The sequence below is a fragment of the Piliocolobus tephrosceles genome, chromosome 12 (assembly GCF_002776525.5).
Source record: "Piliocolobus tephrosceles isolate RC106 chromosome 12, ASM277652v3, whole genome shotgun sequence".
In the NCBI taxonomy this organism is placed as follows: domain Eukaryota; kingdom Metazoa; phylum Chordata; class Mammalia; order Primates; family Cercopithecidae; genus Piliocolobus; species Piliocolobus tephrosceles.
This window is the reverse complement of record NC_045445.1, coordinates 94,329,947-94,355,191: the sequence shown is the minus strand read 5'-3', so window position 1 is coordinate 94,355,191 and position 25,245 is coordinate 94,329,947. Positions and strand designations below refer to the sequence as shown.

Genomic DNA, 25,245 nt, shown 5'->3' with positions numbered 1-25,245 from the left:
CAGGTAGAGTGCATTTGTCTGTTCCCTGTCCAATAAAAGGCTACACATGCTGCAGTTTGTGCTTTATTTTTAGGCTCAATTCAGCTAGAGGCACACAACAAAGCAGAAGACAGAGGAGGCCTGGACCCAAGTGAAGTGCAGGTGGGGTGTGAATCCTAGGCAGTTGGCTTCTCAGGCATAGGTGGTGACATACTGGGGCCCCATATTCCCGAAGTAGGTACGTTCCCACTCACTCATGAGCTCGAAGTGTACAGGACGGCGACAGAAATTGCAGGCAGCCACAGACACATCCTGGAGGGGCATCCCCACCTCAGTCCAAGCCAGCAGCAGCTTCTCTGAAGGTGGTAGGGGGAGGGGAGGGAAAGAATGGGTTAGACTAGATCTTCCAAATCTAGTACAGATGCACCAAGATACTGATCCCCCTCAGCCCTTCAAGATACCTCAGGGCCAGAGGTAGCCTACTCTATTTGCTCCTGTGTGTGCCGTGAGTATTACCATTTGTATCTGGATGCTGGGATATAATAAAAGGTTGGGAAGCTCTCCTTTGACACAATTTGAAGCCATACTGTCCTGGCCTGGACCACTCCCTAAGTATAGGATGTGCTGTGGCCCAAGAATGACTATCTGCTTGGGAACTCCAAGCCCTATGAGGACAAATGATAATGACAGCAACCATACTGTGTCATTGGTGCTATGACCAGGAAACCCGGGGTAGCAGGTCCACCTGGGGATGTGAAAACCCAGAGATGGAAACCTGACCTAGCTGGAGGAAGTACCCCAGGTATGTTCCGGGGCTCTGTTCTTGGCCTTTTCTGTGTTCATGCCCTTGTTGATCTTGTCTAGTCACATGACTTTAAAGACTACCTATATGCTGATGGCTCAGAAATATTAATCTCCAGCTCACACCTCTCTACTGGTTTCCAATCTTGTATATCAATGGCTTTTCTCCATCTCCACCTAGATGTCTAGTATGCATTTCTAACTTATAAGTACAACTGAGCTACTCATGTCCCTACTTTCCACCAAGCTATTCTACTTTCAACTTTTCCCATCTCAGTGGATGGCAATTCCAGTTGCTCAGTCCAAAAATTTCAGAATTATCCTTTATTTTTCTCTTTCTCTCTTACCCTATATCCCATCTATCAGCAAAGACCATTGGCTCTACCTTCAAAATCTGACCACTTCTTATTGCCTTCATTATGATCAAGTCTGAGCCACCATCATCTCTCACCTGGGATATTACTGTAGCCCACTCTTGGGTCTCCCTGCTTCCAGCCTTGCTCCCTTTTAGTGTATTCTCTACATAGAAGTTGGAGCAATTTTGTTAAAACCTGAGTCAGATATATCAGTCCTGTGCTCAAATCCTTTCAAGGGTTCTCAGAGTAAAAGCCAAAATCCTTCTGATGACCCACCATACCCTATACAATCTGGTCCCACATTGCCTCTATGTACTCAATTTTTCTGTCTCCCACTTATACCATTCCACCCATACACATCTTCTTACTGTTCCTCAAATATAAAAGGAATACTCCTGTGTCTTCCCTGCTCAGGATGTTCCCTCTGCCCGGGATGTCATTCTCTTAGATATCTGCCTCACTAACTCCACCTCCTTCAAATCTTTGCTCGTTTCACCTCAGCATCTTCTACCCTTGCCACTCTAATACTACAACCCTTCTCTGAACTCGCCCCTGCCCCCTTATCCCATTCTCCTTATCCAGCTTTATTTTTCCGCATAGGACTTAGAACTAACGTGCTATTTAATTTGCTTATTTTTAGTAAATTTTTTTACTATCCTCTTCCACTAGAATGTAAGCTCCAGAGGGTAGGAATTTTGTGTCTGATTTGTTTGCTACTGCATCCCCAGTGCCTAGAACAGTGTCTAGCACACGGTTGGTACTCAATAAATATTTGTTGAAAGAATTCCTAAGTTAAGTCTAGAAGATGAAGGAAAGTAAGCCAGAGGAAAGTGTGAGGGAGGGCATTCCAATCAGAGCAGCACGAGCAAAGTCCCAGAGGTAAGAGAGCAGAGAAAAATGAGGGAAAGACAAGTCATTCAGTGTAGCTGAAAAAATAAAATGCATGTGGGGAGAAGGTGAGGGCATAGAGATCACCATGTGGAAGGCATTGAATGCTATGCTGAAGAGCTTCAACTCTGTCCTGTATGTCAATGGTTTCCAAATTTTGGACTATATATCGCTGTCAGTACAAATGTTTTAGCATGTGCCTCCAATCTCTGTATATTTGTTTATATATTATATATATGTATAATTGTCAGTCTGTATATTAAAGATCAGTATCAGTAATGCTTGATTTCCTATTTTTAAGATTAAAAAAACCATAAAATTCTAATACATATTCTGCTCCTTCACCCTGTAATCATTTTGCATACCTCACCTTGGAGGCCACTGCTTTAGAGTCTAGAGGGAAATATGAAGGGGTTTAAGCAAGGGAGCAATATAGTCAGGTTTTTAGAAAAATCCCTCTGGTGGTCAGCATCGAGAAAGGATTTGAGAGGAGCAAGAGAGAAGCAGAGAAATTAGGAAAAAATCATGTTGACATGGATTAAAGAAGTGGCAAGGGAGAAAAGCAAATAGGTTTAAGAGAGATTATAGAGGACTTTTGCAGGATTTCAGGATGGATTGGCTGTGGAACTTAGGGACTGGTGGAGCCATTGTGGATGCTTCTCATATATTCTTACAAAAGCCTAGCCTAAGTGGACATTCAGAGAACCAAGAATACTGAGCTCTATAATTGAAGCCCAGAGCAATAGAGAATACTGAACAAAAGGCCCAGGAGTCTGGGTCATCAGCTCAGAGAGGTGGTAGACCTAGCAGTTATGACCATGGAGGTAGAGAAAGACCTCCCAGTTGCAACTTAGAAGGTGTGTGACCTTGGATCAGCAGCTATATATTTTTGTGCCTCAACTTCCACATGTACAAAATGGAAATGATAAGAGGATCTCTAACTCTTGAGGTTGCTGTGGGGATTAGATGAGTTAATATGTGTAAAGTGTTTAGAATAGTGCTTGGCACATGGTAAGTACTTAATGTTAGCCAGCATTATTTAATGTTTTTGAATGAATGAATGAATGGCGCCTACCTAGCTTGTCTTCCTTGAATTCTCATACTGCCCATGCTTCAGACAAACAGAATGATGTTGTCAATACATACCCCCTGCTTTCCTATCTCTAGGTCATTGCTCATGGAATTCCCTTATTCTTACAACATATTCACAGGTACTTCAACATGCATCATAAAAACTTCCTTACTCACAAATCCTCTCCAATTTCGTCCTTCTCACCCTCTCTAGCCATAATGTGCCCAGTCCCTCTAGCTCCCAGAATACTGGAGCTTGTCATACTGGACCAGTACCATCTATATCTGGCTCCTCTGTTAGACCATCAACTGCCTACATGTCTTTCATCCAACAGGCCTAGAATGAGCACCTGCTCAATGTCAGGCCCTGCATTAAAAACTACCCAGGCCGGGCCTGGTGGCTCACGCCTGTAATCCCAGCACTTTGGGAGGCCTAGGCAGGTGGATTATGAGGTCAGGAGTTCAAGACCAGCCTGGCCAACATGGTGAAACCCCATCTCTACTAAAAATACAAAAATTAGCTGGGCATGGTGACACATGCCTATAATCCCAGCTACTTGGGAGGCTGAGGCAGGAGAATTGCTTGAACCAGGACCCGGGAGGCAGAGGTAGCAGTGAGCCAAGATCATGTCACTGCACTCCAACCTGGGCTATAGAGCCAGACTCTGTCTCAAAAAACAAAAAAACAAAACAAAAAAAAAACCCAAAAAACTACCCAAAAGAAATCCAGCAAACATTAGGTGAACTGACTAAACTGGCATTTTCAGGCTAAATCTCAAACTACTCAGCTCTACAAGCCTCTCAATTCACTCTCTGTCTCGTATTGTCTTTGTAGACTCATAGATTGATACTCCCCTGCCCCACTCCATTCCTATGACCCTACATTCCAATACCACCTGCTTATTGTTCTTGATATATCCCTGGCTGCTTCTCATTCTCCTCACCTTTCTTCATGCTCTTCCCTCTGCTAAGAATACTTCTTCCATGCCCTCTTTCTTTTAATACCACTCACTTTGCAAGACTCAGCTCAGGTGTTAACTCTACTAGGAAGCCTGTCTTGGATCCCTCAGGCTGAGTCAGGCCCCTCCTCTCTGCTCCAACAACTCTACCATGCACTGCCTTGTGGAACTTTGATCATCCCTTAATGTCATTGTTTGTGTCCACTATGGTATCCCCAACCAAACTGGAGCCCTACAAGTGTAGGGGCTGCTTCTCATTTATTTGTGACCCTAGTATAGGTGCTGGCACACATTAGATGTTCCAGAAATATTTTGTAAACTGAATGGTCTCTGTCCTCTCAGCTTCTCTTCCAGATCCTGGGGCTGAGGGGAGGGAGGTCCTGTAGGCACCCATGTTGAGAACTTACCCACAAAATCTTCCATCATCTGAGGGCTGTGGTGGGGGGAGGGTGCCAGGCGCAGGAGCTCTTCACCCCGGGGGACAGTTGGGTAGTTGATGGCCTGCACGTAGATGCCATGCTTGGAGAGCAGGAGATCACAGAGCTTGCTGTTGAGTGCTGCATTGCCCACCTGGACTCAGGAGAAAGGCTTATCAGTACCTGCCACCCTGGCAGGTGGAGGAAACTAGATCAGGGAACATCACTGAATTTTGGGATAGATTTTTTTTTTCATTAGGGGCTTAGTGGCAGCTCCAGAATTTCTATCAAGGAGGAGCTCAGAGCTAGCAATTTGGTTTGAAAAGGATAGAGCAGTGGTGGTACCAGGAGCCCTATTTGGAAGCTGTTTGCAGAGCAAGCACACTGATTTTACTTAGCTAATATCCTAGGTTAGGATGGTTCTGGGTGAGAAGATGCCTCCCCCAAGCCAATTCCAGAACCCCCCAAGCCAATTATGGGGTGCTGTCACTAAATTAATTCATAAAATGAGTGTTTAAAGGAAATACTAGGTTAGTCTAAAGAGCAGCGATGCCGGGCGCGGTGGCTCACACCTGTAATCCCAGCACTTTGGGAGGCCGAGGTGGGCGGATCACAAGGTCAGAAGATCGAGGCCATCCTGGCTAACCCGGTGAAACCCCGTCTCTACCAAAAATGCAAAAAATTAGCCGGGCGTGGTGGCGGACGCCTGTAGTCCCAGCTACTTGGGTGGCTGAGGCAGGAGAATGGCGGGAACCCGGGAGGCGGAGCTTGCAGTGAGCCAAGATCGCGCCACTGCACTCCAAACTGGGCAACTGAGCAAGACTCTGTCTCAAAAAATAAAAAAATAAAAAAAAAATAAATAAAGAGCAGCGACTATTTCTCATCCACCAAATTATCACAAATAAGTGTCCTTTCCCTGCCCTGGCTTACTGACTCACACAAATACATGTCATTTAAGAAAGAAGTAGCAGTTCATTTTTAAAGGCAGTAAACGCTCATATTGAGGATCCAAAGTAGCAGCTAATACTATGGCTTTTGATTTTATTTTTCTGCCCTCAATTCTCAATAAGAAGTACATTTTACACCATGATCATAAACGCACACATACACATACATGTATGTATGCACATACACAAAACGAATACAAATTTTTCACAAATTGATAGCCTTAGTATGTGTGATGTACTCCAACATTTTCTATTCTATTTCTTTTCTTTTTTTTTAATGCTAATGATAACCCACTAAGCTGATTTTGTGACCCATTAATTGTCTTGATTCAGTTTGAAAAACTCTGAATTATAGGCTGTGAACACTCGCTATTGTTAGGGTTAGGATAATCTAATAAGTATGAGGGAATGGCTGATGCAAGGAAAAGACTAGTTGATCCAAAATGGCTGATAATTTTTCAAAAAGGGAAACAAAGCTGGCAATAAGGGGAATGGTTAGCAGGAAAGCAAGTAATTGAAGACAGAAACAGGTTTGTTGGGAGTGGGGAGGCTCCCAGAAGAAATAGGTGGAGAGGGCAATGGGCAGGGTGGGGCTCTCACCCGGATGGGGATGATGTGGCTGGGGCAGGGGATGACAGGAAGGCCCCTGTCCATGAGTAGCTGGCGCATGTGCTTGACATTGCGCTGGTGGGCTCGCCTCAGGGCTTGGCCCTCCTCTCCCTTGAGCAGCCGCACAGATTCTAGAGCTCCAGAGAGCACCATGGGGGGCAGAGAAGTGGTAAAGATGAAGCCTGCAGCATAGGAGCGCACCATGTCCACCAAGTCACGGGTGCTGGCGATGTAGCCACCCACACAGCCAAAGGCCTTGCCTGGAGACAGAAAGTAAGAAGATATACACAGATCCCGTAATCAGTCCCAGAGGAACAGGATCATGTGCCAGATAACCCAAGGGGGTGCACCGAAGTTGGGGCTCCAGGCTCTCTTCCCAGGCCTCTGCTCATCTGTCCATGACAAGGCAGTCAGAGCTGATAATTCTGCTGCTTTGAGATAGGACTTTCAAGTCTCGCCATATGCAATGACTAGATAGGTAGGAGCTGGGTGGGGACCTTTAGCTGGATAGGGTCAGGAGTGGAGCTAAGATGAAGCTTGGGGCTAGGGTGGGGGAGGGGTTTAGAAACACAGCTCTTCACATACTCAAGTTGAATCTAACTATTTGGCGTAGTTCAAGGTCTTTTCAAAAAACTCTCCTAGACTTTCTTATCAACTCTGCAGTGGGATGCGAGTGGAGAGAGGGAGTCCAGGAGGGCAGTGGCCTGGGGCTGTGAATTCTGTCCAAACAACCCCTATAGCGTTGGGGAGGAGGGAGAAGAGAATTTTGTAGGGGCCTCGTCTCTGGAGGGTATATAAGAAGGCCAAAACATTCACTTACCAAGAGTTCCAGAGATGATGTCAATCTTATGCATAATTCCGTCACGCTCCCCAATCCCGGCGCCCCGGGACCCATACAGTCCTACAGCATGGACCTCATCCACGAAGGTCAGGGCCCCATACTGGTGGGACACATCACACAACTCCTCGAGGGGACAGATGGCACCTGAGCAAAGCCAAGGGATAGAGGTAGGACATCATAACCCTTCCCCAGCTCCATCTCCAGTGTGGAATTTGCCATCCATGCCTACTGTGGGTTGGAAAAGAGTGTTGTAGAGAGGGAGGATGTACGCCTTCATTTAGAACTATTCCAAACCTCTGTTTATGGGTCGATTGCCTGTATCTCATCCCTGCCTTCTCTCTCTCTCTCTGTATGTGTGTGTGTGTGTGTGTGTGTATGCGTGTGCGTGTGCATGCGTGTGTGTTCCCCAGCCTGGGATCAAGGTTTGACTCTTTGTCTTTCTATTTTTACTTCATTCTGACAATGTCTATTTTCCTGTTTCTGCCATGTTCAGCCTCTCTCTGCCTCTTTTGTTTATTTTCCTGCAATCTGTGTGTATCCCTCTGTACTCCCTGGAAACTGCTGAGGTACAAGGAGTTGTAATACAGAAAAAACATCTTCAGGTGGAAATAGGGGTTCCAAGCCAGGATTTAAAAATGTGAGCAATTGGTAGGACAACCTGAGGGGAGTCAACTACAGAAGGTAGAACCTGAGACAAATGACAGTGTGATGGTTCAAGCATCATTTCAATGGGAGAGATTCAGCCTAAGGATCAACAGTTTGGGCAGAGTTTGCACCCCAAAAATGGGTAAATAAAGAACAATTTATTTGCAAATGTAACGAGGTAGAATGGTACCAACATAGTTTTCACTAGAGAAATAATGAATTTGAATAGTCTCAGTGGTAGAAATATACAAAAGGAATAGGATAGTTTTACTTTATTGCTAGTGTTAGAAATGTGGGAGTGGGCATAATAGTAAGTTCCTTGCATATATTAACTCATTTAATTTGCATACCTATTTAATTATTATCACTTACATTTTGCAAATAAGCAACTGAGAACAGATGCAGAGCAATTAAGAAACTTGCCCAAGCCAGTAAAGGGTCAGACTAGGATTTGAACATGGATAGTCTAGTTTTAGAGCCTGTGTGTATAGTCATTACATGCCACTTAAGATAGCTAAATCAGGGAATACTATGGACTCTTTTGTTTCAGTTGGAAAAAGGACAAACTGAAATGAGTTGACCTCTTCCCTTAAATAAATCCATAAGGGGATAACTAAAACACATGATTTCTACACAACAGGGCCAGTAATAGAAAGCTTTGGACATTGTTTCAATTGAGCAAAGAAAGGAGGTAGGAGTGTGAAGATCATTTATTTCTACTAAAGCATAATAACTAGAATGGTTTCTATCATCTCTAATTCTTACAACCAGATATTTTACCTTTGGGAAAGTTGAGGCTTAGACAGTTAAAGAGTTACCCATGGTCATAGCCAGTAATTGTCAAAGGTGGGATTTGAACCCAGGTCTCTCTGACTTGAAAACCTGTTTTGACCCCAGTGCTTCATACTGGACCTTGAAAAAAATCCTGGGCAATGGTTTTTGAAATTTCCTTCATAAAAACCAAACACTGGGATTATTGATTTACATATCATTTCTAACAAGAGAAGTGTTACTTGAGGAATTGGAGTTATATATGTTAGGGTGCAAATACTTTAGCGCCAATTTGCTGAGCCACTCAAGATGAATTGGATGCCAACTCTGAACTTTAGTTTCTTTACCTATAAGATGAAAGTAATACCTGTCTCCATTCTTTGGCATTTACTAGCTGTTTGACCTTGGACAAATTATTCTTTTTTTTTTTTTTGAGAAAGAGTCTCACTTTGTCGCCCAGGCTGGAGTGCAGTGGCCGGATCTCAGCTCACTACAAGCTCCACCTCCCGGGTTTACACCATTCTCCTGCCTCAGCCTCCCGAGTAGCTGGGACTACAGGCGCCTGCCACCTCGCCCGGCTAGTTTTTTTGTATTTTTTTAGTAGAGACGGTGTTTCACTGTGTTAGCCAGGATGGTCTCAATCTCCTGACCTCGTGATCCGCCTGTCTCGGCCTCCCAAAGTGCTGGGATTACAGGCTTGAGCCACCACGCCTGGTCTGGACAAATTACTCTTATGTCTCAGTTTCCTCATGTAAAAAATCAAAATAATAATAACACCTATCTCATAGAATTGTTCAGAAAATTAAGTGAATACATGTAAAATACTAATAGTTTTGCATGGCACATAATAAACACTCTATAAATATTAGCTGTTATAATGTTATCATCATCATCATCATCATGATTTTTGTGAGACCAACACTAGTAAACATACACTCACACATATACATACCATCCATGGAGTGGACAGTCTCAAAGGCCACAATTTTGGGTATCTTAGGGTTGGACTTCTCTAGAAGTTTCTTTAGGTGGTCAGGGTCATTGTGCCTGAAGACAAACTTGGCTGCTCCACTGTTACGGATACCTTGGATCATGGAAGCATGGTTGCCTGCGTCTGAATAAATCTCGCACCCTGAGGAAGCAGATACATAATCCTTAAGCTTCTGTCCCAGTACTCCACTTCAACCTTCAGGTTTGACCTGGCAAAGAAAAGGGCCAACCCTTTCTTCCCTTTGAAGACCTTGCTCTGCTTCTTCCTTCTCTGGGAACCTTTGTGACACTTCTTTCTCCCTTAGAAGGTCTTCACTGTTCCCAAATTCTAGCCGCTACATCCTTCCCTCCAGTCATTTGTAACCCTGGTCTAGCCTCTGACTGCCTTAGGATGGAAGAACATTTAATTTCCCAAGAAGCTTCAGAGTTCTTTGAGGACAGGACCTATTTTCCTTCTCCCCAACATATAGGATCAAGACTTGGAAAGGGGATTACCCCAGGGAATGCTTGTTGGCTTGGACTGATGCTAGATTCTTCCTAGTCTAGATGAAACTCCAACCGTTCCAGGTAGCATCCATCTGCTTGTGGTTACAGGGATGGATATTTATCAGGCTTTTACTGTTGGAATCATAAGCTCATGGCATGTCAGAGCGGGCAGGTCTGTTAGTGATCATGAGATTCATCTGCTTTACTATACAAGTGAGAAAGCTAAGGTCCGGAAAGATTTGAAGAATGCACGGCTTTTTACTGGGCAATCCTGGTGGGGCAGGTGGGCATGTGAAATTGGTAGAGGGAGTCGATTCCTGGACCTCCCCAACCCCTGCCACTAACTGCACTGCCATCAAGGAACTGTGGCCTTTTTATAAGAGTAAGGGATAACTTCCACCTGAGAAAATGAGTTATGGCTTTCTGGAGAACATGGCTTGAAAGACAAGCAGACTGGGAGTTGCATGGGAGCAAAAACGTCTTATTATCTCTCTGTCTCTGGTGTACAGTATAAGAGTAAGCACATAGTAGATGCTAAGTAAACATTTATTAAATGAATGGATAAATAAACTGATGACTGATTTATAAGCAAGCGAATGAGTATATGAATGAATGTATTACTGAATGAGATAGTGAGAGGAGGGATGCAAAAAGGTGAGACTGAAGAGATATATAGAAGCCAGATTATCGAGAACTTCAGAAGCTGTGATAAGAAATTTGGATTTGGCCCTAGGGGAATGGGGGTCCACCTAAGGGTTTTGACCAGGGTGGAGGTGGTGGGCAACAAACATAGTTTTGCATTAAAAAAAAATTCTGACTGTTGTAAAGAATAGATTATCAGAGGGCAAACGTAAAATTTTCTTTAAAAAATGATGTTGGATCAGACTAGGATGCTGGCAGTAGAGATGGAAAGAAGTTGAATTCTAATGGTTGAGGAGGGGATGGACAAAAATATCTTAAAGATGTTGAGTTTAGTTAGGGCTTACGCGTGAACTCAAAATAGTTTCTGAGAAGTGGTGGTAATATTTTTGCTGTGCTGAAGAATCAGCAGGAGGTGAGGAATTAGTTAGAGCGGAGACTTCTCTCAAGCAGTTTGCCTGTTATAGGGAGGAAAGAGGGCAGTAGCTAGAGAGTGATGAGGAGTTGAGGCAATGTTTTTTTATAAGATGCAAGAGACCTGAAAACATGTTTAAAGAGAGGGACAGGCTGAAGATACAGGAGAGGAGGAGAGAGCCAATAGGTCAAGATTCCTAAGGTGGTAGAGAGGAATGGGGCACAGAGCAACAGTGGAAGGATTAGTCACAAGAAAAAGGATACTTCTTCCACTATAACAGAAGAGAAGGAGTGAGGAGAGGACATGTGAAGATGCTTATGAGTTTGTAGGTGCTATGTGGCTGGGAGTCAAGGACGTTGCTGTCTGGTGTCTTCTATTTTGAATGTAGTAGAACATGAAGTCATCTGCTGAGGGAGATGGGGAGGAGGGGTGCAGGAAGGCTGAGGATAATGGTGGTTTGGCAAAACTGCACCATAAGCTTGGAGAACTGACCAGGGAAATGGGATTGCCAGAGAGCATGGAGAACCCAGTAGAGGTTAACACTATGAATTTTTAGTGACTCCTTTCTGAGCAACTTTATGAGCCCAGAATTGATACAGTGAAGATGGAGAGTTGTATTCATTCTGGATCGGGCCATGGCAGAAGGACAACAAGGCCTATGAGGTGAGGACATTATAGACTAGAAAGTAGGAGACTGGGAATATGGGAACCAGTGTACGAGTGAAGGGATTGGCTTTAGGCAGAAGGAGAGATATGCCTTCCATTTTAAAAGGAAAGAATGAAGCAAGGCTACATGAACAATTAGATAAGTTTATAGGTTTGGTGGCAATAAATAAGGATTCTCTGGGGCTTCTGTTTTTATTGTGAAGTAAGATGTGAGGTTATTTGCTAAGTGTGAATGAGAAGGTAGTCAGAGGTTTTAGAAGAGGAGAAAAAGTTTGAAAAAGCTCCTGTGGAGACATAAAATAACTATTTATGTGTGTTAAGAGCCCAGTTGAGTTGGGAGGTGATGAATTTATAGTGTTTCCCTTCTGTGAGGTTGGGTAATGTTCCCCAGTAGTGGTCCTCTCTAGGTGCAGAAGGGCAGAAAGCAGAGGGATATAATTATTCACTGTTGAGGATATGCAAGGTGGATAAGAAGGAAGAACGATGGGAGTGGGAACTCCAAATACAGGGAAGGAGTGATGGAACCAGTGAAACTGGATGCTGTATTGCAGGATAGCAGCCCTGAACAAAGCTCAGGCCTCAGGCTTACCGGGCAGGATCTTGGCCAAGGTGAAGAGAGTAGAGTCATTGGCCACAAAGCAGGAGGAGAAGAGCAGGGCTGAGTCCTTTTGGTGCAGCTCAGCCAGCTCCTGCTCAAGCTCCACATGAAACTTACTGGTGCCTGAGATGTTGCGGGTGCCACCAGCTCCAGCACCATGACGCTGCAGGGTCTCCCTGGCCAGGAGAAAGGGAGAAAAATAACGTGTCAGGCATCGAGGAACTGGGTAGGTTTCCCTTCCTTGATGGGAGTCAATGTTGAATTAGTGATCCTATATACACTGTGTCCTGTGAGACAAAGTAGAGGGAAGGATGGGGAAGATAGGGAGACATGTGCCTTCCTTCTAGGACTGGAGGTACTCAGGGAGAGAGGGAGAAGCTAGGTTGAGCTTGAGTAGTTTGGAAGACCTAGAGGAGGTCACACTCCATCTCTGGCAATACTAATTCTGCAGCTAGATTAAAAACTCAGGCAGAGTGGGCCTTGCCTGGTCTCCCGTCCTTCCCCTCCATAGCATTGGACACCCAAGAGTTTGGGAAACATGGTGTGTTGACTTAGTTCATATCCAAGGAATAGATATGGTGGAGGACCTTGGACAAAAAAGTGGTGGTAGAACCCAGGTTTCCACTGCCAGCTCTGCCTTTTTTTTTTCCTATGTGTGGTTTTTCATCTCCTCTGGCCACTGCTGATGGCTGAGAGCCTACTACTCACTGTGTGGCTTGCAAGACCTGAGGGTGTCGGCTCATGCCCAGGTAATCATTACTACACCAGATGGACACATCCTTTGAGGCCACAGATGCCTCAGAGAAATGTTGGGCAAAGGGATATGCATCAGCCCAGCGGTTCACAGTCTTGAACACACGGTAGGTGTGATCCTGTTTCTTCTCCGTGATCTTGTCCCTGAAAAACTGGTCATAACTGAAGACATAGTTTCCTGCAGGAGCAGATATGAGGATGAAAAGAATTCATTTTAAGTCTCTTCCTGGCTAGTCTGTATTTTACCCATGTTGCTGATTTTGAGTTCTCCAACTCTTTTTCCACATATTCATTTATGTGCTCAGTCATTGACTTATTGGACCACATTAACTCTCTACTATTCATTCAGCCATCCTTTTGCTTACTCATTCACTCCTTCACTCAGTAGTTCATTCACACATTCATTTAGACTTTCTTGTGGCCTCATCTCTCTTCCTGGGTTGGTGTGGCAGCCTCCTTACTAGAATCACTACTTTCAGTCTCAGTGGAAGGAGTATCAACAGATCTTGTTTCTAGCAGTCTCTTTGCCACTTCCTAGCTGTGTGGCCTTGAACAAGTCATGAATCTTCTTTCTTACTTTAAATTTCTTTATTTGTAGAATGAGGCTAATAATACTTTCCTTGGAGAATTGTGAGCATCTGACAACCAACAACATGTAATATATTCAAACTAATAAATGGCACATGGTAATAGTAGTATTATTACTGCTATAGTATTAGTAGTCATAATAATACCAATAAAGATAGCTAATATTCAATTATATTATTATAGCTAACATTTAATGAATGCCTAATACATGTAAGTTCTTTCCTAGGAACTTTATAAATATTTAATTTATTCCTCACAACAATGCTCCAAGGACAGTTCTATTAGTATCTCCATTTTACAGATGAGGGAACTGGGGCATTAAGTGTTAGGTAACTTGACGAGGGTCATGCAGCAAGTAGTGTTCATCAAGTAAGTAACTCAGAGCCCACTTCTTTAACCATTACCACTACAAGATGGGGTAACATTATTTCTAGGATAAATTGAAATAATGTTTGCCAAAGGGCTTGTTAAACTCTAGAACTCGTTACATGAGACAGAAATCATGTTGCAGACAGCAATTTATATGGCTGCTCGAGGTGCAAATTGGCAACATTCTTGCTGCAGAGATGTTTGGAAATATGTATCAAAAGTTTTTAAAATGCACATACTGATATATCTAGAGAAATATTTGCAGCATAATTGACAGACAAATGATTGATACTCAGAATTTATTATATAATCTCTGAAAAATTAACATGAAAAATTTCAACCCAGTAGAAAAATGGGCATAGAATAAATGTAGAAAAAGATTATTAATCAGGAAAAATAAAACTGGGAAAACAAAATTTCACCTATCAATTGATAAAGATTTAAAGTTTGATAATATCAAGTGCTGGTAAGGGTATGAGACTATGGATACCCTCCTTGTTAACTGGTACAGCCATGTTGGAGGGCTAATTGGCAATATCTATTAATATCAAAAATGTACACACCCTTACATCCCAAGAATTTCCACCTCTGATTGTCTATCCTGGAGAAACACTTGCCTGTGTACACAAGGAGATACATTCAAGGATGTTTTTTGCACTACTGTTTGTAATAGAAAAAATTGGAAGCAACCGAATAGAGGAGTAGCCAAATAATCTCTATTATATCTATGCTACAAAATATTTGGAAGCATTGAAAAGTAGGGTAGATATATATGTGTTCAAATGGAAGCATGTCTACAGTATATTGTTGAGTGAAATAAAAGGCACAGAGCAAAATATATAGCAAGATATTATTAGGTAAAAATAAAAATTGAAAAAGGTAATACTCTACATTTTCTTTGAGTACATTTGTATATATGTAAAACCAACCTTCAATCTAAACTGAGAGAATACAAAAAATTGGAAACAACAACTTAAATTGTAGATGCTTGATTAACTGAATGATATTGAATCCATACTATACCCATGACATATTTTTAAGTGAACAAAACAGCATAACAAACTCCAGGTAAAATAAGATCACACTTCTAACAAAACCGTGGGTGTGGTGAAGAGAGCAGAGGGTGTGTGTGTTTGCGTGTGTGTGTGTGTGTGTGTGTGTGTGTAGCCATAGAAAAATATCTGGGAGAAAATATAGCAAAAACTTAATGGTGGAACTCTGCATGACTTAAATTTCCCTCCTTATACTTTCCTGTATATGTTGAAAAATATTTTACCATGAATCATATTCCTTTTATATTAGAAAATAATGCAAATGTCATTATGAAAATGAATATAAACACATATAAGAATGGGGAAAAGGTGCTCTATGAAGGGTGAGAGTTTTTGAGGGAAGCATGGAGAAGAAATAATGAGAGTAAGCCTAATATTTAATGAAGCCTCATTAGAAACATTTCCATAAATGTAATTTTATTTTCTGCTCATGGTAACCTATTGAGGTAGGTACTAAATGCCATGGAAGGAAAGTGTCTTACTTGCCAAAACACCTAGATCCAGCAAGTGTCAGCATTAAATTTTAAACTCAAATTTCCTTTGGTTCCAAGGCCCTTCTGTGCTGTTTCCCCTACTATGACAGAGGCCCTTTCAGAATGCCTTCCCTATTCTGATCCCCTTTATTTCCACCTCAGCAAACTCACCAGGCATATTGTTCCGAATCAGGTGTGTGACTTTCCCAGAGATCTGCTTCTGCTCCTGGGGACTGGAAAATGACTTCCTTAGGCTGGCTGAGACCAGGGAGCTAGGCAGATCTGAGATGGAATGTGAGATTCATTGGCCATGAAGAGAATGGGGGAAAAAGAAAGCACGTGTTGTCCTCTTTAAGCTCAACGCAACATGAAAATTCAAGTTTATAAGGTAAGGACGCCTTCTGTAGCGAGAAGAAATCTTCTCTAAGGTGAGTTTCTATTTATCTCCCTGAATGGAGACTATTACATTGTTAGGAAACCTTCTATAAGGTGAATCATACTTCTCTCCACTAGGATTTTCCCTTGGGTGAGGTAACTGGGGCAGACACCCTGAGTCCTGCATTTAGAAAGTAGATGCAGGATAATGTACCTTACTCTTCTTTTCTAAACATCATTAAATTTCAATTTTGAAGTTTTTGTCCTTAATGATATTCCAAAGGGGCCTATGAAAGATGCCAACAGTGTGGCCATACCTCAAGGGTGATTATCTTGGGTGGTCTGCACTAATTAAGCTGACCTGGGGATCTGCACCCTAGTTAAAGGAGGTACCTACACCCAGCTCTTTCTCTTTCATGCAAATCCATATTCTCATAGAGTGGTCTTGCTGAAATTTGGGACCCCAGCCTGTTGGGATCAATTTAGCCACCTGAAAAAGAAGAGTCAAAATTCTAGAGGGCTCATCTTAGAATAATGACTAAAAGTTTCAGGAGCCTGTACATGTGCGTTTGTCAGGAATTGTGTGCTTCAGCATACAGCCTAAACTGTTGCCTACCATGGCTCCCCTGGAAAGAGTGGACTTCTTATCATGGGATGTGTACTGGCTGCTTTTGTATTAGCCTATGGGTTCAAGCATTAGGAGTAAAGGTTACATAAGGTGGAACTTGACTCCAACCTGTCTTGAAAGCCTTCACATCCTCCTGCATTTCTGGGGCTGCCTTCTGCACAATCTTGCTCTTCCCATCCTGGAGTTCCGACAGCATGAAGGGACAGTGGCCCTTGGCCCAAGATGGAGAATCTATGCAAAGGTAAGAGAGTAATTTGGGGTGCATTTCTAGTCATAAGTTCAGCTCAACAATAATTACTTAGATCTAATGTACCCCAAAGCTCTATCTCAGGCTATCATAGAGACACAGAGATAGATGAGTCTGGTCCCTGTGCTAGGGGAGCTCCTAAGCTGGTGAGAATGGCATACACTGAAGACACATTGTGAACAGTGCTGGGATAGAGGAAGTAAAGGGGCTACTGAAGTCCAGAAGAGGGAGGGGAAATGAGCCGGAATTGGAATTAGACAGTTTGGAGGTCTAAGCAGGCTTTGCAGAGGAGATGATTAGTGTCAAAGCTTAGTGTCAAATGAGAAGTATGAGATTCTCCAGTATGGGGTCTAGGAGAGGGTAATCTGACAGGAGCAAAGGCACAAACTCTTGACACAGTAGTTGATTTAGGCAATTTTAAGTAGTTTCAGCATGTCTGGAGTATAGTGTGTGAGGGACACAACAGTGATAATTTTTCTTTTCTTTTCCCTCTCCTCTCCTCTCCTCTCCCCTCCTTTTTTTTTTTTTTTTCTTTTTTTTTTGACAGATTCTCGCTCTGTGGCCCAGGCTGAAGTACAGTGGTGCAATCTTGGCTCACTGCAACCTCCGCCTCCTGGGTTCAAGCAATTCTCTGCTTCAGCTTCCCAAGCAGCTGGGATTACAGGCGCCCACCACCACTCCCGGCTAATTTTTTTAATTTTTAGTAGATACGGGGTTTCACCATCTTGGCTAGAGTGGTCTTGAACTCCTGACCTCGTGATCCACCCACCTCGGCCTCCCAAAGTGCTGGGATTACAGGCATGAGCCACTGTGCCTGGCCGAGAATGAGACCCTTTCTAGAGGACCTGGCAGAAGACAGATCCTGGGTATATTTTGGGGCGAGTTCATGCTATCTTGACACTTTTCACATGAACCCTCCTAATTATCAGGCAAAGATGGCCAGTATGACTTGGAACTTTTACCCCAGGACAGTAACATTCTCCCCTTTTGCTAGCAGCCTCTTCTTACCTCCTCCAGCCTTTGTTGCCTTAAGGTGGATTTGAGAACAGTTTGGTCCTTGGGTAGCCAGGATGGGACAGTGTCCAATACCAAACAGGAACTGATGAGTCTTAACCACCTTTCCTAGGAGGCTTGTGGGGCCCCGGGCAAGCACTGGGCAGCACTGTAGCAGCATGGCTGCAGTCACCATCTTGAGCCCGAAGTCCTGCAGAAGATATGGAAGAGATGAGATTCCATCATGAGGGCCTGGCCAAAAGCCAGGTCTTTGATCCTCATCTTCAGCTTCCCACCCAAAACTTGCTGCCTCTGAGATGCTCTTATTGCCCTTCCAGGGAAAGAACTTCTTTCCCAATGTTAACATGTACCAATAAAACATCATAGAGGAAGAAATAAGAAACTGACTACTGGGCAAAGAGGTGAAGGAAAGAGTGCTAACTGGAGGTCAGAAAGCCTGGATTCTGACTCACTCTGGCACTAACTACCTCTGTGATGATGAGGATCACTGAAATGTGTTTTTGTGTGGCAGGATGAGAATTGCCAACCCACTAACCCTTTGATCAATGCTTAAGGCCAAGAATCTTTCTAAGAATGTTGGTCTTAGCCAAGTGAAGATTCAGCCTGCTAATGCAAACATATGTCATTGAGCAGAGCTCCTGAGGCTTGGCCCAGGGTGTTTCCTAAGCAGGATCAGCCGGAGAGGGAGCAGGAGCTTGAGGTCAAATGTATCAGTTTAAGGAAATCAAGGGAACAGGAAGGAAGGGTAGGCCCTTGGTCCTACAGACTATGTGCCACCAGCCTGGTATTATGCTGTCTTTGAATTTACTCCTGTCTCTTGGATAAGCACAGATCTAGGAAGAGGTGAAAGCAAGTCCCAGTGGGGCTGGAAAACAAGGCACAAAGACATAGTCTATGGGTTAGTGAAACAGGCAGAGGCCAAGACAGAGAAGAGAAAGGGGGCAGAGAGATCAGAAAAAGAGAAAGCAAATGACACATAGGCACTCAATAAATATTTGTTGAATTTTGGGGTAAATTGATGAATGAACAGAGTCTGAAATTGAGGAAGGAGAAGGGACTAGGAGAAAAACTAGAAGAAAAGAAAATGTAGGAAAGATAAAAAGAGGAAAGTAGAGAGAGAACAAAGATGTGGTGGTGGTGGTAGAGTTAAAAGAACAGAAATTGAGGGAGAAAAAGAGATCAAAGGTAGAGGGAAAGGGAACAGGGTGGAGATGAAAACAGAGATTGAATTGAGAGAAAGAGAAAATGAAAAAAGAAAAAGGAGGTGGGGATAGCGCACACAGGGATAAAGGCAGAGACAGACAGACCAAGGGACACGAAAGGGACATGAGGAGAGATCAATGAGTCTAGAGGATTATACAAAGATTCACAGAAGTGAGAGCAGGAGTGGAGAGAATCCAGCAGGGGTAGAGAGTCAGTCAGACACAAAGATAAAAAAATGCTTCCAGAAATTGCAAAAGGCTAAGTGAGTTTGGGGAAGAGAATTGTGGCCCTAATTGAGGGAGATGAGAGAGAGAGAGCAAAGGACAGAGAGAAGAGAGTAGAGAAAAATGACAAGATCAAAGGATAGAGACAGAGAGGTGACTAAAGCGGGGGGATGAGGGTTAAGAGGAATGAGAGCTGAGAGACACCAAGAGAAAGACAGCTAGAGAAAGCAAGAAGGAGAGACAGATGTAAAGAAAAAGGGCAAATTGGAAAGACAGAGTCAAAAAGTGAGACAAGATAAGGGACAGTACAATGGGAGAGACATAGGAGAATGTGGGAAGACTAAAGCCCTGACACTGTGAAGAAAGTTACTGAGTAGAATCTACTAGCACTCTCAGCCTTATGTTGTGAGGGACAGTTCAGCTCATGGCCCTGTCCTCATATGGCAACCTCCTTCATCTCCCTCCCTTCCTGATCTCATAGAATAAGCACCCTCCCCCTACCTCACAAAACAACCTCTTTTTTCTTGTTTCATCCCAGAGCAACCTCTCCCCTTCTCATGGGCTGTCACAGCAGCCTGGGTTGGTATGTGGGGCCAAGGCGTGTGGGCCCTGAAATTGGAAACGACAGAAGGGTTGTTGGAGGGACTAAATGAAACAATCCAAGTTAAGCCTTTAGGGTAGTGTTTGGCACATAGTAAATCTTCAATAAATGTTAGCTTTTCTTATTAAAATTCCAGCTCTCCAATTTCATTGTTGGATGTTCTTGTACACATTACTTCCCCTCTCTGGATCTTGGCCTTCATTAGCTGTCAAATATGAGGTAATTATGGCCACTTCACATGGTAGGTAAGGAATTGGATCCAGTGCCTACCTCATATCTGGAGATATGTGTTTTCCTTCCCCTGCCTGCTTGTGAAAGCTAAAGCACTTGGGGCTGAGCCTGTAGACCACAGATAAAGCTGCCAGAGTTTATCGCCATTGGGGTCTGACTACTCCCCAAGCTGAGACCAGGGCGTGGGAGAGAAGAGGATCCCCTTTCTGGAATCACATCTGAGCATCTGGCTAGAGCTGGCCCTGGCTATTGATGGTAAGAAGTGGATAGCCCAGAAGTGCAGGCAAGGCAGATGACAAGGCTCCAGGCTCCTGTAAACTCCCCCAACATCAATCCTGGCAATAATAATGCCAACAACATTGGGGTATGTAGTGGGTTTGCCTCCAATATTGGGAAGGAAAGCCCCCAATATTGGAGGCAAAGTCCAGTCCTGCCTTGGGATGGTGGAGAAGGCCTACCTCCTGTATATAAAAACTGAAGAAATTAAACACACGTCATTACTAGGGGGCTTTTGGCCATGATATGCTCAGGGTCCTGGGAAAATATAGACCACTTCTTGGAATTCGTTGAATTCTCAAGTTCTTTCAAGCTTCTGTTCTCATTTCTCTTGTTCTATTATTCCTTTCCTGAAATTTGCTCTGCCTCACTCTGCCTGGCCATCATTATACCCACGACCTTGTAGTCTAGTTACCATGGGCTCTGTTTCTATTCCATCTCATTACCCACCAAGAGACTAGAGTGAGTAAAATTGAATCAAGGAAGCATTTTAGTCAATTTAGGGTATAAAGAGCATAGGCTCTAGAGCCAAACTACTTGAGTTTGAATCCTGGCTCCACCACTCACTAGCTTTGGGACCTTAGAAAAGTCACTTCCCTGCTATACATCTTATATCTGGAAAATATTGGTAATAACAAAGACAATCTGCATCACAGGAATGTTGCGAAGATTCAGTAAGATAATCCATATAAAGCATTTAGCAGAGTAACTATCCCAGAGTAAACAGTGAAAAAGTGTTAGTTATTATATTTAATTGATAGACTTTATTATTTTTATTTTCTCCATTTCCCATGTAGAAAAAATGAAGGTACGCCAAGGGAAGTCACATGAATATACCAGGCTGGGTTTGGGAAGCTAGAGACTGATTCTTGTCCCAATCCTGTACAATTTATTGTGTGAACTTGGGCTCTGTAATTCCCCTCTCTGGGCTTCGGTTTCTCCACTGACATTGGGCTAGATAATTTCATAGATCCCACCTAGTTCTGATAGTCAAACACTCACAGAGCCCTCTGTGCCAGGCCCTGTTCTCATGTCAACCCTGTGATGATAGGGAAACTGAATCCCAAAAAGATTAAGTAACTTGTCTAGATCAGAAAGCTAGTACATAGGAGAAGCAGGATTTGAACCTAGGCAATCTGTTTCCAGAGATTCCTAACTTAACCATTATGGATCTGTGATTCAAATATTACTACCTTTTTTTCTTGACTGAGGGCCTGACTCTAGACATTTATCTCCTCTGCTGCACTAACATAGGCCTCTTTCCAGGTCATATGCCATTTGTCACCAATGCCTTACCAAAGGAACAGATCTGGAACTACAGTGGAATTTCAGATACTGTTGGATATTCATTTACTCTACCATTTAATAACTTATGCACCTACCGTGTGGTAATGCTTGCCAGGCATCTTCTTAAAACAATACTTTTAACCAAAGAGATGATGGTGAAATTTCAGACCAAATAACAGATCATTACTGAAAGGTTTTTCCTATGACTTTAAAATCCTCTCTCGTGTCAGCACCCAATCTGTATTCCCAGAGGTCAAAAGGGCCAACTGCAACTCTACCCCAGCAGAGAGCCAGAAAACACTCATTGCAGCATTCCTTGTCCCCCACACCCCCACCCCTTTTGTGGCCTGCTTTGCAAAAGTCAATTAGGTCTGGAGGAGAAGTGGTAATTTCTCTTCAGGAGTTGGAAACATCAGGCCTTACTTCTCTTCTTAGTACCACTTTCCCACCACAGAAGAATCATATAGAACTTTAGATAACTGGAATCAGAGAATCAGAAATTCTTAGAAACAGGAACATTTAGAAGATCACAACATCAAAACTAAAAAGGGTGGTGGAAATTACAGGCTAAGCCTTTTTTTCAGAGGGTGAATGACTTGTCTAGGGTCTCACAGCGAATTAGGATGAGAATAGACATCTGTTTACTTTTTGTATGGTGACACTACATTCCTCTTCCACTGTCTTCACTTATTTCTGCTAATTATTCATCTCTCAATTCCCCCAAATCTCTCCTTACCCAATTCATCATTCCCATCACCCCCATATCCTCTTAGTTTCCCTCCCTAGCTCTTCTCCGCATCCCTAGGCTCCCCATGGGCTCTGACCCACTGAGCTCTGCTGTCAGTCCAGCAGGTAGAGGGAGTCAAAGGGAGAGAGGAATGGGGAATTGCAGAAAGAAATATTAAGCCATCGTTCTTGATAGAGAGGAAGAGGAGACAGAAATGCAGAGACAGAGAAATACAGAGCCAAGGAAAGAGACAAAAAGGGGGAAGAGAAAGAAATTTAGAGAAAAAGATAGAACTCAGGAGGGAAAAATAAGAGAAAGCAAGAGTGTCAGAGAATGATGAAATGAAATGAATAAGCTTGAAAACTAACAAAAGAAAGTAATGAAGGGAAAAAGAGAGAAGAAAGCTGAAAATGAGGAAAGACAGAAAGAGACATGGGAGATAAAAAGAAAATGAAAAAGAGACAGATTCTGAGAAACAAAGGAAAAAGTCAGATCTACTCAGACCAGAGAGTCAGTGTGTACAGCCCTGAGAGACCAGCTGGCAGACCAGAGAGAGGGTGCCAGGCTGAAAGCAGCTCTTACCTGTTGCCCTGCACTGAGGACGAACGAACGACGGGTGGGTACTGTGGGTTAGGACCTGGCATTTATTCCTTCTCCTCTGACTCAGCCCCACCCACCCTGCCTTCTGCTGGCCTGGCCCTGCATTGGCCCCAAAGGTATCTCAGTCCCTTCCTTGCTAGAGATAAAACCCAAAGTAGCCCCTCCCTCTAGTGTACCCCCTCCCTCTAGTGTACCCCCTCCCCCAGCTCTGGCTCTTCCCTATTTTCTTTTCTCTCTAGGACAGCAAAATTAGCTCATTTGGGCTTTGGAATCAGACCATCCACCTAGAGCTGGGGTACCTTGATCTATCTCTGAATATAGATCTCCTCAACTATAAAAGGAGGGCAATAGAACCCAGAAGTGACTGTAGCACAAGTTGGGAGGGCTCTCGAGTCAGACCTAGAATACAGTGTTGTGCTTATGAGCTCTAACAGTCAGCTTCCACAGACTAGATCCCTGGTTGTGGTAACAATTTGGTAATATCATGTACATAGTACAGTGCCTGGTCCAAATAAAATAACAGCTACTGTTACTGAGTGCTTACAATGCACCAGACCCTTCATTAAGTGCTTTACATGAATTAATTTAGCCATGTAAGGACCTTAAAAGATAGGTACTATTATCCCTGTGTTACAGATGAAAAAACTGAGGCTCAGAGAGGTGAGGTAACTTGCTGATAATTACCCAACTAGAAAGTACAGAGCCCGCCTATGAACCTAGGCAATCTAGTTACAGAACCCACACTCTTCTCTTCCTCTCATAATATACAATTTAAAATGTGAAGTTCTCTGTCTTATCTTTTCTATCACCTTCTCCTCCCTTTTTCATTTTCTCTCCCTTTTGTCACTCTCTTTTTCCCCTTCTCTTATCAATCCTAAGGCAGCAGGACCATGTTATAACCAGACAATTTCATCTTTAGAGCAGATTGTCATCATTAATATTATATTTACATAAATAAGACCATTGTCTACATATTGATCTGCAATTTCCTTTTTTTCATTCAACCATGTGTCAATATACCATGGAGGTTACAAAATCTGAATGCACTATAATGTATTTAAACATTCCCTTATTGATAGAAATTTAGGTTATTCCCAACGATTTTCCCCCTCCATTGTGATTAATGTTGCAATAAACATCTTTTGGTGTTTGTGAGAGCATTTTTTTTAGAGGGTGACATCCTAAAATAAAAGAATTCCTGGGTCTAAAGGTAATAGACATTTAAAATTTTTGATACTGCCAATTTGCCCTATATATGTGTTATACACCCCTCTCCACCCAGTGGTGTATAAGAGTAAATGTGTATCTGTTTTCTCACAGACTCACCAATACCATTTGTTATTTTCAATTTTTAAAATATTTGTTAATCTTATAGGCACTAAAAATGGTATATCAGTGTTGCTTTGATTTGCTTTTCTTTCATTGTTAATGAGAATGGGTGTTTTTTTTTCATATGTTTCTTTATCATTTGTCTATTTCTCTTCTGAGTGGTCTACTTTTTGCCCATTTTGGGGGTGGGTTGGCAGTAAAATGTAGTAGACTAAAAGCATGCACTCTGGAGTCAGACTCACCCAAGTCACCAAGTCACCAAAACACCTTAGCTATTTGGTTCACTTATCTCCAGATCTCTCATATGTAAAATGGGACAGTCGTAGAACCTACCCTATTGGATTATTGTGAGGATGAGATGTAGCTATTATTATTGCTGTTTATAGTTTTATTTTTGAGTTGTAGAAGAACTTTGAATAATATGGATATTAGCTCCTTTTCTGTGATATTTGCTGCTCCATCTGGATTAATTTATTAATTCAACAAATGTTTATTGAGTGCCTATAGCATGTCAGGTGTGGTGCTAGGTACTGGAGATGCAGTGGCATATAAATTCGAGAGTATGGGTATAGCATGGTGTATTTAACCATTTTTAAAATTAAAGATTAATTCCAGTTCTTCTAGAAGGTATTTCAAATGCAGCTGCAATAACCTTGACCTTCAACTCTTCAGCTGGCTAACCATTTGTCCCTTTGAAAATTGAGCTCAAATGTCATCACTTCTGGGAGGCCTTTTTAAACTCCCACACTGGATCTTTTTCCCTCTTCTGGGCTCCCACATCTTCTCTCTCAGAATTTATCACACTGTACTACTGGCATCTTGTCTTATGTCTTTCTCCCACATCAGACCTTGAGCAACTTGCTGATAGGAATCTGGAACCATTGACTAGAGGGGCTGTCAGAAATGCCTGTTGCATTCAGATGTATTTCCTCTGTTCTTTCTACTCTGTTCTACCTGTACCCAGAAAAGGCACTGGATGAATAAAATCTACTGAAGTTAACAAACCTCTGAGGTGACGTAGAGAAGAACTCGAAGTGCCCTATTGGAGGAAAGTGGCTGGGACTTCCCAGGTCATTCGGAAGGATACTTAGGTGGTGCCTCTACTATTCCTGGTCCAGCTGAGCCTGTGAGTGTGGGTGGCTGTGGTTGTGCCTGATATCTCCTCTCCTTTAGAGGAAAATGTCTCATTTT

The 25,245-nt window shown here is 42.9% G+C and overlaps 1 protein-coding gene across 2 annotated transcripts; it reads right to left on the bottom strand.

Moving 5' to 3' along the window:
• Nucleotides 1-47: 47 nt before the first annotated feature.
• Nucleotides 48-22,861, bottom strand: ALAS2 (5'-aminolevulinate synthase 2). Of its 2 annotated transcripts, none has more exons than XM_023202041.1 (11): nucleotides 22,708-22,861; nucleotides 17,571-17,766; nucleotides 16,424-16,546; nucleotides 15,484-15,594; nucleotides 12,786-13,008; nucleotides 12,069-12,253; nucleotides 9,236-9,415; nucleotides 6,847-7,011; nucleotides 6,018-6,286; nucleotides 4,462-4,624; nucleotides 48-335 (listed from the first exon to the last, which is right to left on the bottom strand). In XM_023202041.1, exons 2-11 carry the CDS (start codon nucleotides 17,749-17,751, stop codon nucleotides 172-174), a joined length of 1,764 nt encoding a protein of 587 aa, XP_023057809.1. In that variant the 5' UTR covers nucleotides 17,752-17,766; nucleotides 22,708-22,861; the 3' UTR covers nucleotides 48-171. The 2 variants fall into 2 exon arrangements, with proteins under 2 accessions (XP_023057809.1, XP_023057810.1); XM_023202042.1 differs by having other exon boundaries at nucleotides 12,195-12,253.
• Between the last annotated feature and the right edge of the window lie 2,384 nt (nucleotides 22,862-25,245).

What these genes read in the sequence shown, in the direction of transcription:
- ALAS2 (XM_023202041.1), bottom strand. Translation starts at nt 17,751, where the DNA reads ATGGTGACTGCAGCCATGCTGCTACAGTGCTGCCCAGTGCTTGCCCGG. An exon ending in GATTCGGAACAATATGCCTG is followed by an intron (nt 13,009 to 15,483) that starts GTGAGTTTGCTG and finishes CTGCTCCTGCAG; the next exon opens with GAAACTATGTCTTCAGTTAT. An exon ending in CATCATCTCTGGAACTCTTG is followed by an intron (nt 6,287 to 6,846) that starts GTAAGTGAATGT and finishes TTCTGTCTCCAG; the next exon opens with GCAAGGCCTTTGGCTGTGTG.